Genomic DNA, 13,259 nt, shown 5'->3' with positions numbered 1-13,259 from the left:
CAGAACACTCTGTTTTCTCTCTGACCACGCCCCCTCAGGAAGTGGATGTGCCTCGGCTCTCCAGCACGTTGATCTAATGTTTACATGTTGGCTGAATATACACGGCTGCTCAGAGATCACGTTACTTCAACCCTCTGAATCTGATCCAGAATCTGACCCTGACGGAGAGGCGCCTGCAGCAGGACCTTTCTGAACCATTGGTCACAGATTTAGTGTTTCTTGTTGTTTTATTTATCAGTATGTAGACGTGTGTCTTGGTACACAGCTACGAACATGTAGCTATGTGGCTATGCTAACTAGTGCTAGCACTTATCCATGATAAATAAAAATCATCCACTAGATCTTCAAATCTGCAGACGTGGGGAGTTAAACCGACCTCTGCCAGAAAGGCAGCGGGACCTTTCTGAAGGATTGGTCACAGATTCTGTGTTTGTTGTTTTATTTGTCAGTATGTCGACGTGTGTCTTGGTACACAGCTACAGCTACGACATGTAGCTATGTAGCTATGCTAACTAGCGCTAGCACTTATCCATGATATATAAAAATCATCCACTAGATCTTCAAATCTGCAGACGTGGGGAGTCAAAGCGACCTTTGTGTTTATTAAGACAGCCTACAACTAGCATGCCTCCCTCCTAAGCTCCTTGTTAGCACACATTTGTGCAGGTAATGAAAAACGGAGGAGGGGTTGAGTTGTATTTTATACAGTCTATGGGCTGAACAAGCTCCGAGCTCTGACTCCGTGACAGACCGGATATTGTTGTTACGTAACAAAAACACTGAAGTCTGAAACGGCTGGTTTCACACACATTTACAGAAAGGTGGAGAAATCAGAACAGGGGCAGAATGGATTCTTTTCATTCTCGGGGGGTTTGTAGACAGGGACACATATTTCAGGTAAAGAACCATTAAAAAGTCCATTTTGCATGATATGTCACCTTTAATATCTTCTGAAACGTCGTGTTAGAAAAAAATTCACCCCCCCCCGTACAGTGTGTGCCGATAGAGAGATTAGCTTCGTACGGCCAAGTTGTTTTTGAACCAGGCTGTAAACATGTTTATTAATGCTGCAAAGATCGGCTTTTTCACATTCATGTGTGTGTGGTTTCTGGTGTTTCTGCAGCCAGCCTCTAGTGGATTCTCGATGTATTGCAGTTTATAACACTTCTGCATGGGCTTCATCGTTTGAGACTGGAGGTTGCCGCTTAAATACGATACAATATAGTGGAGGATATGACTTGATATGATACAATGCAATTTGATACTTTACGATACGATATACGATACCACACTATTTGATACGATATGATTTGATACGGATCGCTAAAATTTGATATGATACCGTAGTATTTCATACTATAGGATACCATACAATACAATTTGATACATAACAATACAGTACATATTTTGATATTATACAATATGATATGATGCAATCTGCCATGATAAGTTATGATACGATATGATATAATACAAGGAAATAGCTTACACTTAAGTGACCTAGCTATGTTTCTTTCACTGTCAGTTATCACACAGAAATCCTCTCCTTTCCAAAGGGGCATGTTTTGATTTGACATGTAATAATAACAATAACTTTATTGATTTAATTATTTATGAACAGTAAAGCCTTCCATTGCTCTCTGTCTCTCCTGTATCCATCTTTCCTTGCCCCTCCTGTTGCGTCAGATAGCTGTTCACTGATAGTCTAGTTCTGCTCACGGTTTAAAAAAGCTCAAAATATCTTAAACTTAGTTGAAAGAAAAACTCTATACATCTGAATGAAAGGGTTTTTTTGACTAACAGCCTGTACAACTTTAAAATAGTTTTGTGAATGTCCCAGAGTAAATTTAAAAAACTGATACTGAGACTTTTTTCTCAAAATCACCTGCATGTGCGTGCATGAACCAACCAGAAGCTCCTGCAAATGTGCAATCTGAAACTGCACTCTAAATTCAATCCATCACTCAGTCTGACAGCAGAACATGGACTGTGTTTTCATTAAAGGTAAAAGATTAAATTCCTCTCATCTGTGGCTGCAGGCGAAGTATCCACTGAATCTGACTGCAGACCGAGCCGCAGGAAGAGGGAGGTCAAAACGAAGCAGCAGCACCATCTACCTGTAAATATGAATCTGTACACTCAGAGCTGTGTGAGATGTTTACTCCTGCAGGGCAAACAATAGTGATCATACTGAACTTGATGTAAAAGAAAAGAGAAAAACAAGCTGCAGAGACTTTCATGAGTGTTTATTGATGCTCTACAATAATGCTTTTCAACTGGATGTCATAACTTTCACCAAAAAAGAAAAAGAGGAATATGAAACTGTCTGCATCCGCCTGCATGAACAAAATATAAAAGCACAATTTGTTAAATCTCCCAATTACTACCACTCCTGCATGTGTACAAGCACACAGGGCACTTGGTGATTCATACCATCATATCAATACATCAGGTAATTCATGGATGTGCAAAATAATCACAGTGAAATTTAGAGGAGAGTTTCAGAGTGCTGCCACCTTCAGGCGAGAGGAGATATCGCAGGCCGATCTCAAAAAATAAATAATGAAATTTAAAGTAGCGAGACAGTGTTTGAGGAGTGTGATGATGCAGCAGAGAAATGCATATAAACCATTAACTGCAAAGTGTTTCCATAAAACAGGAAAAGCTCCAATAGTGCTCCCAGATTTCATCATGTTTATAGAATTAGCTTGCAGAAGCTTTGCTCCAGGTTTGAGCTCATTGCTTATCGAGTGAAAACAGAGAAGTAAACTGTTATTTTATTTCTTTACAGGTGAAAATTCACAGAAGTTTAAAAAGCTGTGGTGTCACCAAAGTCTTTGTTCCACTGGGTGTACATGGTGAGAGTGGTCGGGCTGACGCTGGGCTTAATGCGCTTCAGGGAATCCTCAAAGTCCTTCTTGTTGATGTTACGCATCTGTGACGACAAAAAAGAGCATAAATATAAAGGAGATTTATTTTTATTAAGTATTCATTATACAGTCCTCGTCGCAGGGGTCGCCGGTTCGATTCCCGGCCGGTCGACCATTTCCTGCATGTCACCCCCTACTCTCTACTCCCCACATTTCCTGTCTCTCTTCAGCTGTCCTAACAAATAAAAAAAGGCAAAAAGGCCCAAAAAATATAACTTAAAAGAGTCTGGGTGTCATCCTCGACAGCACCCTCTCCATCACCTCCCACATCACCCGGTCCGCCTACTTCCACCTAAGCAATATTAACCGTCTACATCAGGGGTGTCAAACATACGGCCCGTGGGCCAAAACCGGCCCGCCAGAGGTTCCAATCCGGCCCACAGAATGACTTTTGAAATTACAGAGAAGACATTGACAGCAATTTTTTAATAAATGTAACTTGTATTTCAAATGTGTCCTACAGGGGGGGGGCACCTGAATGGCACTACGGGAGTTTTTTTTCTCAAAGTGAGGAAAAATAATATTTGCAGTTTGCATAATCCGGTGGAAAATCATAGACTTTTTGGACCGGCTGGGGGGTCCATAAAGGTCTAGTATAATCTATCTGTTCTTTTGCAGTAAACATTACACTCTGTGTCAGGTGAATGGGTAACCTGTGTGTTTGGTGTGTTTACAGCAGGTTTCAGGGCTTAAAGAATATAACATATGGCCCTATATGAGACTCATCATGGCGAGAAATACAACAACTGTTTTTGTAAAAAGATAGTTCATGAAATATAAACATTTTCAGAATGTACTTGTACTTTTTTTTTTGCAAACAAAGGGAAACATTTAGAGTTTTTGTTATTTATAGGTTATTATGTTATAATTTTACAGGTCCAGCCCACTTGAGATCAAATTGGGCTGAATGTGGCCCCTGAACTGAAATGAGTTTGACACCCCTGGTCTACATCCTTCACTCACTCCCCACTCCACTGCTATTCTTCTTCACAGGCTCGTCACCTCCCATTTGGACTATTGCAACTCCCTTCTGTTTGGTCTCCCCCACAAAACCCTCCATAAACTACAACTGGTTCAAAATTCAGCCGCCCGTATCATCACATGCACCGCCTCCATCCACCACATCACACCCATCCTGCAACAGCTCCACTGGCTCCCCATCACACACCGGATCAACTACATTATTCTTCTCCTCACCTTCAGATCCAAACACAACCTCACCCCTCCATATCTCTCTGACCTCCTCCATACTGCCACACCCGTCCGCACCCTCAGATCCTCCTCCTCCATCCACCTCCATCCACCACATCACACCCATCCTGCAACAGCTCCACTGGCTCCCCATCACACACCGGATCAACTACAAAATACTTCTCCTCACCTTCAGATCCAAACATAACCTCGCCCCTCCATATCTCTCTGACCTCCTCCATACTGCGACAACCCCGTCCGCACCCTCAGATCCTCCTCCTCCATCCACCTCACTGCCCACCCCTGCTCGCCTTGTTACCATGGGGAGCAGAGCCTTCAGCCGCTCTGGAACCCTCTCCCACCTGACCTCTGTGACACTGACTCACTCCCACATTTTAAATCCAAACTCAAAACTCATCTGTTTAAACTGTCTTACTCCATCTGACCACAACTCCTCTGTCCCTTCACTTAAAACTTTTTAAACTGTGTTTTATTTCCTGTTTGTTATTTAAACTCTGTTTGTTTTAATGTTGTAAGGTGACCTTGAGTGTCAAGAAAGGCGCCTATAAATAAAATGCATTATTATTATTATTATTTTTGACTATTTGCAACAAAATGTTTCATGATTATTATTCATGACTAGGAAGAGGGAGCACATTTCTCCAGTGTTAGCTTCTCTACACTGGCTCCCAATAAAATGTAGAATAGAATTTAAAATCCTTCTTTTAACCTACAAAGCCCTTAAAAATCAGGCACCCTCGTATCTTAAAGAGCTCATAGTGCCCTATTACCCCTCTAGAACTCTACGCTCCCAACATGCAGGCTTGCTAGTTGTACCTAAAATCTCTAAAAGTAGTATGGGAGGTAGAACCTTCAGTTATCAGGCCCCCCTCCTTTGGAATCATCTACCAGTCAGGGTCCGGGAGGCAGACACCCTCTCCACTTTTAAGAGTAGACTTAAAACTTTCCTTTTTGATAAAGCTTATAGTTAAGCTGGATCAGGCTTGGACCAGCTTTTGTCATGCTGCTATAGGCCTAGACTGCCGGGGGAACTGGCACAATGACACACTGGGATCCTAGCTCACCATCTTCCCCCCAACCCCTTCATCACTTCCTTTAACTCTGCCTGTCCCATTAAAGTTACTAACCATAGACCTTTCTGGAGTCCCTGAGCTCCCTTGTCTCGTAGATTCCTCTGAGCTGCCGTAGACGTCCTCCTGCTGCGGACGATCTGGACTCCAGCTGATACGGACGTGCTGGACTCCAGCGGCAACAGCTTCTACGACTCGTCTCATCACTATCACTTCTCTCTCTTACTCCCCTCTATCTGTCTTTCCAGACCCAACTCAGTCGAGGCATGATGGCTGTCTAACATGAGTCTGGTCCTGCTGGAGGTTTCTGCCTGTTAAAAGGAAGTTTTTCCTCACCACTGTAACTAGCTAAATACTGCGATGTGTAATGCTCATGATGGATTAAGGTGGGGTCAGACTGAGTCTTACCCTGTCTTGGTGTTGGGTCTCTGTTCATAATTTGACATAGAGTGGTCTAGACCTCCTATGTTTGTAAAAGCGTCTTGAGATAACGTTTGTTGTGATTTGGCGCGATACAAATAAAGATTGATTGATTGATTGATTGATTGATGATTCTTTGATCACACCCTCATATCTCAGCAATTATGCAAATAATGTCACATAAAAGGAGTCCAATCGGATGTATTTGTACAAAGAGGATGCTTTAAGGGCTTTACCTCACTAGCAGCCATGTTTCGGACTTGTTCTGGTCCCAGCTCTGTGAAGAAACGAGGACTTTAGATTCAGCTCATCTTGGAGGCTTTAATATGCACAAACCAGACGTCTTACCTCTGATCGGCCCCAGAGCAGCATCTTTGGCTAACGCTGTGAGATCACTTCCTGAGTATCCTGCAGTCTTCCTGTAGTTACATCACCAGAAACAAGCGAGAGTTAGTGCTTAAAGTAACGAGGTCAAATCTGTGAGGCCTGTAAATCTGAAACTCACTTTGCAAGATAGGAGAGGTCAGTGGTGCTCAGGGGACTTCCTTGTTTCCCCAGAAGGTTTTTCAGCAGCGTGAGTCTCGTCTAAAGAGAGAGAATCCATTAAAAATGTCACCTTTTACTTTTCAAACCAACACATTAAAGGATAGATCCTCAGTGAATACCTGCTCATCCGGCAACGACACGTAGACCCTCTTTGCAAAGCGCCTGAGAGAGGAAGAGAAAAACTGAAGCAAGTCTTTCAAAACTGCAGACGTGTAACGCTGTGAGGGATTTGAAAACGAGTAGGTATGGAGAGCAACAGCAGGAGGAACACAATCCAGCGTAATGACGGCTCCCATGGTTGTTAATCTGAGGAGGATTTCTTCCTCTCTATAAACAGATATCTGCATAAAGAGCAGCTAACAATCTGTTCTACATCAAACATTTACACTGAGACACAAATCTGCTTGATGCTGTGTCACTAAAGAGAATCAGCGTTTAGATTTCCTGACTTCCCTGAACGCAGCATCAGAAATGATGGATCCCACCTCCATTCAACAAACAAACATTGTAGACGTAGTTTTCTTCTCCTCTTGAGGACAGACCTGACAAAGCTTTTTACTTTCAGCTACAACTAACCTGTAATTACAGATTCTGATTCAAGGACATGTTGAATCTGGATCTCAGGGTCTGGGTTTTAGTCTGAGAAGGGTTCTGGTCTCTGTAGTCTGAGCAGTATCGACCAATCAGAAAAACAGTCTGTATGGAGAGCAACAGCAGGTGTTCCAGAATTCTGACATCAAAGACAGAACTCCAGAATTCTGTCTTTGATGTCAGAATTCTGAGAAAAAAAGGAACATTCTGTGAAGAAGGTCAGAGCTAAAAAAACATCAGTGGCAATCTGGATCTCAGGGTCTGGATTTTAGTCTGAGGAGGGTTCTGGACTCTGTCTGTAGTCTGAGCAATATTGACAAATCAGGTGTCAGCGGGAGAAACAGTCTGTATGGAGAGCAACAGCAGGTATTCTAGAATTCTGACATCAAAGAGAGAACTCCAGAATTCTCTCTTTGATGTCAGAATTCTGAGGAAAAAAAGGAACATTCCGTGAATAAGGTCAGAGCTAAAAAAACATCAGTGGCAATCTGGATCTCAGGGTCTGGATTTCAGTCTGAGAAGGGGTCTGGTCTCTGTCTGTAGTCTGAGTAGTGTCGACCAATCAGGTGTCAACAGGCTTTGGTGTCTGAATGGAGAGTAACTGCCGGCGTTCTAGAATTCTCGCATCTAAGACAGAATTCTAGAAATGCTACTTTTTTTCTGGGCTGCATAAACATTACACAGAAGTGACAGCATATTCCAGAATTCTCTCTCTGATGTCAGAATTCTGAGAAAAAAAAGGAACATTCCGTAAAGAAGGTCAGAGCTAAAAAAAAAACATCAGTGGCAATCTGTATCTCAGGGTCTGGATTTCAGTCTGAGAAGGGTTCTGGTCTCTATCTGTAGTCTGAGGAGTATCCACCAATCAGGTGTCAGCAGGAGAAACAGTCTGCATGGAGAGCAACAGCAGGTGTTCTAGAATTCTGAGAACAAATGGAACATTCCGTGAAGAAGGTCAGAGCTAAAAAAAAACATCAGTGTCTCTAATCCTCTTTCATAGACCTCCATTCAACAAACAAACATTGTAGACGTAGTTTTCTTCTCCTCTTGAGGACAGACCTGACAAAGCTTGACTTTGGACTTTTGACTAATCTGCGTCATGATGTTGTTATTTCAGCAAACTGAAGACCCGTTAATTACAAGAACATCACAAGAACATCAGTTCCTGTTTCAGGTTCATACCGCTGAAGGAAGCCAGAGTGAAGCTTCTGTGGACCTGTTTACAGTGAAGCTGAGACTCAGCAGGAACAGATGAAACAGGATTGTAAAAATACCTTACACATTCAATCAATAAAACTGACACAGCTGCATCTCGTACCTCAGTACGGCTTCATCCAGTTCCTGAGGCCGGTTGGTCGCTCCCATCACGAGCACCCTGTCATCCCCTCCTGACTGCACCTGAAGCACAGAAACACCGCCGTGAGAAAACAACACCGCGGCTGAGCTGCTTCATGATCAGATTTCAGACGGGACAGCTGCTGCTCGTACCCCATCAAACTCGACCAGGAACTCTGTCTTTAACCGACGAGAGGCGTCGTGTTCTCCCTCCCTCCTCTCACACAGCAGACTGTCAACTTCATCTGCACAGAAGAAAACATATTTAAGGACATAAACTTAGATTTGTGGAAAAAAATCATGTTTCAGGCACATTCTTCTGAATCACAAACCGATGAATATGACGGAAGGCTGCAGCTCTCTTGCAACTGCAAACAGTGCTCGTACAAGCTTCTCCCCCTCTCCCACCTGTGATGACAGAAAGGAAGGTTAGGGAAACTAAAGGCGCACTAAGGGTTGTTAACTGCAGAGTTAAAAGTGTTTCTTACATATTTAGAGGTCAGACTTGCAGCGCTGATGTTGAAGAACGTGGCGTTTGACTCTGCTGCGACCGCTTTAGCCTTTAAAGACAGAAAGATTGAAGTGATCACTGAAACAGCAGCTTGGTGCAACATGTAAGTCACAGTTTGAGGGGTTTGCTGCTTTGGAAAGATTGTAACTTACCAGCATTGTTTTTCCATTTCCAGGCGGGCCGAATACAAGCAAGCCACGTGCTGGAGCTCTCAGGCCGGTGAAGAGCTGAACAGCAAAGTGAGACAGAGCATTAAAGGAGAAAGTCAATAAAATGTAAGAGAGAAAAGGAGAGTGTCCTTACCTCTGGTCGTAATGCGGGGAGGATGACGATCTCTTGGAGGGCTTGCTTGGCCAGTTCCTGTCCTGCGATGTCCTCGAAGGAAACAGACGCCCCACTGCAACAAACACACAGATATCTCTGTTCTAAGATTCATGTTTGAGTTTCTGCTGATATCTAAATGTGCAGGATCATAATTTATTATAATACCTGTCAACGATTTCATTCAGGATCAAGTTGGCCAGTTTGCTGTCCACGTTTTTGAAGTTTTTCATGTCCTTCTTTGGAGGCTGTCTCACCGCTCCAGGTCTCCCGTTTTGGGCTTTTCCCACCCGTGGAGTCACCTGAGTGAGGGAAGTATTTATCACTGCATTAAAAACAGACGTGACTCTGTAGTGGAAGTCACTGCATGAAAAACAGACATGACTCTGTAGTGGAAGTCACTGCATTAAAAACAGACATGACTCTGTAGTGGAAGTCACTGCATTAAAAACAGACATGACTCTGTCGTGGAAGTCACTGCATTAAAAACAGACATGACTCTGTAGTGGAAATCACTGCATTAAACACAGGCATGACTCTGTAGTGGAAGTCACTGCATTAAAAACAGACATGACTCTGTAGTGGAAGTCACTGCATTAAAAACAGACATGACTCTGTAGTGGAAGTCACTGCATTAAAAACAGACATGACTCTGTAGTGGAAGTCACTGCATTAAACACAGACATGGCTCTGTAGTGGAAGTCACTGCATTAAACACAGACATGACTCTGTAGTGGAAGTCACTGCATTAAAAACAGACATGACTCTGTAGTGGAAGTCACTGCATTAAACACAGACATGACTCTGTAGTGGAAGTCACTGCATTAAAAACAGACATGACTCTGTAGTGGAAGTCACTGCATTAAAAACAGACATGACTCTGTAGTGGAAGTCACTGCATTAAAAACAGACATGACTCTGTAGTGGAAGTCACTGCATTAAACACAGACATGACTCTGTAGTGGAAGTCACTGCATTAAAAACAGACATGACTCTGTAGTGGAAGTCACTGCATTAAACAGAGACATGACTCTGTAGTGGAAGTCACTGCATTAAACACAGACATGACTCTGTAGTGGAAGTCACTGCATGAAAAACAGACATGACTCTGTAGTGGAAGTCACTGCATTAAAAACAGACATGACTCTGTAGTGGAAGTCACTGCATTAAAAACAGACATGACTCTGTAGTGGAAGTCACTGCATTAAAAACAGACATGACTCTGTAGTGGAAGTCACTGCATTAAAAACAGACATGACTCTGTAGTGGAAGTCACTGCATTAAAAACAGACATGACTCTGTAGTGGAAGTCACTGCATTAAAAACAGACATGACTCTGTAGTGGAAGTCACTGCATTAAAAACAGACATGACTCTGTAGTGGAAGTCACTGCATTAAAAACAGACATGACTCTGTAGTGGAAGTCACTGCATTAAAAACAGACATGACTCTGGAGTGGAAGTCACTGCATTCAAAACAGACATGACTCTGTAGTGGAAGTCACTGCATTAAACACAGACATGACTCTGTAGTGGAAGTCACTGCATTAAAAACAGACGTGACTCTGTAGTGGAAGTCACTGCATTAAACACAGACATGACTCTGTAGTGGAAGTCACTGCATTAAAAACAGACATGACTCTGTAGTGGAAGTCACTGCATTAAAAACAGACATGACTCTGTAGTGGAAGTCACTGCAATAAAAACAGACATGACTCGGTAGTGGAAGTCACTGCATTAAAAACAGACATGACTCTGTAGTGGAAGTCACTGCAATAAAAACAGACATGACTCTGTAGTGGAAGTCACTGCATTAAAAACAGACATGACTCTGTAGTGGAAGTCACTGCATTAATAACAGACATGACTCTGTAGTGGAAGTCACTGCATTAAAAACAGGCATGACTCGGTAGTGGAAGTCACTGCATTAAACACAGACATGACTCTGTAGTGGAAGTCACTGCATTAAAAACAGACATGACTCTGTAGTGGAAGTCACTGCATTAAAAACAGGCATGACTCGGTAGTGGAAGTCACTGCATTAGAAACAGACATGACTCTGTAGTGGAAGTCACTGCATGGGCTTTTAAAACCACGGTCAGTTCTGCATCCACTGTAATCACCTTTGTATCTGCAGGTCTAGATGGAGGTCTGGCGGCAGCGGAGGGTCTGATGTTCGTGGATACGCCTGCTGGTTGGCTTTTAGGTACCGGTTTTGGATGTGGAAGACTAGAGGTTCTCAGGGGGGCACTTTTCCTTCTTGATGCCAGTGTTGCCTCTGCAAGACAATGACAGTGTTGAATATTAAAGTCTTTGATAACTACATTATTCAAGATTAGGAAGTGAGTCACTCACCTAACAGGGCGAGTCTGTCTCTGGCCATGGTGAGGTTTGCTACCATCTTATCCTGAAGTCTCTTTGCTCGGTCATAGTGATCTCCTGCTGACAGAACATGTAGCATCAGGCTAAAGCATGCAAACACTCTACACCATCAACATCTGGATGTTTGTTTGGGTGTTACCATCTCCTGTTATCTCCACTGCAATCCCCCTCTCCAGCTCAGCAATCCCCTTCTTGTACCACACCACAGCCTGCTCCTTGTCTCCTGTCAGCACACAGGGAGGGGTGTTTACAAGCTGTCACACACACACACACACACTCACACACACACACACACCACCACTACACAGCCTCCAGCAGCTCAAACACACACTATACACACCTGTATCTTCCTCATCGATCCTCAGAGCCTTGGAGACATACTCAAAAGCCTGTTTGTGGTAGTTCTTGATAACTTCACAGCTGTCTCTGCCTCTAACTGCGTTCATTGTAGCGGACGGTGTCCTCAGGTTCCTGTCTCAGATCTCAGTGTTAGGTTCAGAGTTTTCAGCTTATTGAAGAGGGGAAGCTTTAAATGCATTTATAGAGCTGATTCTAAAGAATAGTGTTTATATATAATAACTGTTTAAGACATAACAGCTTTCATTTCAGTCCCTGATCACAACATGAGCAACTCCACCGCTAGCTTCCGCTTTCCCGTGTGTACCCCTGATGAGAAGTTCACTAACGAGTCGATTTTAAGAGCCGACTCCTTTGGAGGAATCGGTTCTATTTGGAGAATCGTTTCTTTTAATTCTTATATTTACATTTTTAGTACATGAATAACTTACGTATTACATACTGAGGCTATGAATAACAGTCAAATGCCATCCTGAACAGCTCAATGGCGTTATATTAAAACCAACTAGCTTTTAGTTTGTGTTGAATTTAAGATAAGATAAGATATTACTTTAGTGATCCCCCCAGGGGAAATTCAGTTGTTACAGCAACCCAGACATAAGTACAATCAAGAAGAAGTTACAATAAGTAAAATGAAATAAAATAAAATAAAATAAAAGTAGATAAATAAAGATATAATACAATTTATATATATACAATGTTATAAAACTTTACTTTTTGATAAAGCTTATAGTTAAGCTGGATCAGGCTTGGACCAGCTTTTGTCATGCTGCTATAGGCCTAGACTGCCGGGGGAACTGGCACACTGACACACTGGGATCCTAGCTCACCTTCTTCCCCCCAACCCCCTCATCACTTACTTTAACTCTGCCTGTCCCATTAAAGTTATTAACCATAGACCTTTCTGGAGTCCCTGAGCTCCATTGTCTCGTAGATTCCTCTGAGCTGCCGTAGACGTCCTCCTAATGTGGACGATCTGGACTCCAGCTGATACGGACGTGCTGGACTCCAGCGGCAACAGCTTCTACGACTCGTCTCATCACTATCACCTCTCTCTCTCTTTTACTCCCCTCTATCTGTCTTTCCAGACCCAACTCAGTCGAGGCATGATAGCTGTCTAACATGAGTCTGGTTCTGCTGGAGGTTTCTGCCTGTTAAAGGAAGTTTTTCCTCACCACTGTAACTAGCTAAATACTGCGATGTGCAATGCTCATGATGGATTAAGGTGGGGTCAGACTGAGTCTGATCCTGTCTTGGTGTTGGGTCTCTGTTCATAATTTGACATAGTGTGGTCTAGACCTCCTATGTTTGTAAAAGCGTCTTGAGATAACGTTTGTTGTGATTTGGCGCTATACAAATAAAGATTGATTGATGATTGATTGACAATGGAATTTAGATTAAATAGAAGTAATTACAGGCGGTATTAAAAATGTTTCAGTAGTGACAGGTTGACATGGTGTGATTATAGTTGGTAATGATAGATTAAGCAATAAAAAAAATAATATGGGTATGTAGTATGAAGTATGTAGTATGACCGTGAGTTGAATAATATGGGTATGTAGTATGACCGTGAGTTGACCGTGAG

At 42.7% G+C, this 13,259-nt stretch overlaps 1 protein-coding gene across 2 annotated transcripts; it reads right to left on the bottom strand.

The window, feature by feature from the left end:
* Positions 1 to 2,229: 2,229 nt before the first annotated feature.
* spast (spastin) lies at positions 2,230 to 12,008 on the bottom strand. Of its 2 annotated transcripts, none has more exons than XM_034681674.1 (16): positions 11,658 to 12,008; positions 11,457 to 11,540; positions 11,291 to 11,377; positions 11,059 to 11,213; positions 9,105 to 9,238; positions 8,919 to 9,012; positions 8,768 to 8,842; positions 8,593 to 8,664; positions 8,437 to 8,512; positions 8,258 to 8,349; positions 8,088 to 8,167; positions 6,298 to 6,340; positions 6,138 to 6,217; positions 5,981 to 6,051; positions 5,869 to 5,909; positions 2,230 to 2,935 (listed from the first exon to the last, which is right to left on the bottom strand). In XM_034681674.1, exons 1-16 carry the CDS (start codon positions 11,761 to 11,763, stop codon positions 2,810 to 2,812), a joined length of 1,416 nt encoding a protein of 471 aa, XP_034537565.1. In that variant the 5' UTR covers positions 11,764 to 12,008; the 3' UTR covers positions 2,230 to 2,809. The 2 variants fall into 2 exon arrangements, with proteins under 2 accessions (XP_034537565.1, XP_034537566.1); XM_034681675.1 differs by having other exon boundaries at positions 11,291 to 11,374; positions 11,658 to 12,007.
* Between the last annotated feature and the right edge of the window lie 1,251 nt (positions 12,009 to 13,259).

The sequence above is a fragment of the Notolabrus celidotus genome, chromosome 4 (genome assembly GCF_009762535.1).
Source record: "Notolabrus celidotus isolate fNotCel1 chromosome 4, fNotCel1.pri, whole genome shotgun sequence".
Lineage (NCBI taxonomy): Eukaryota > Metazoa > Chordata > Actinopteri > Labriformes > Labridae > Notolabrus > Notolabrus celidotus.
The sequence above is the reverse complement of the archived record's forward strand: the minus strand, read 5'-3'. Positions and strand labels throughout refer to the sequence as shown.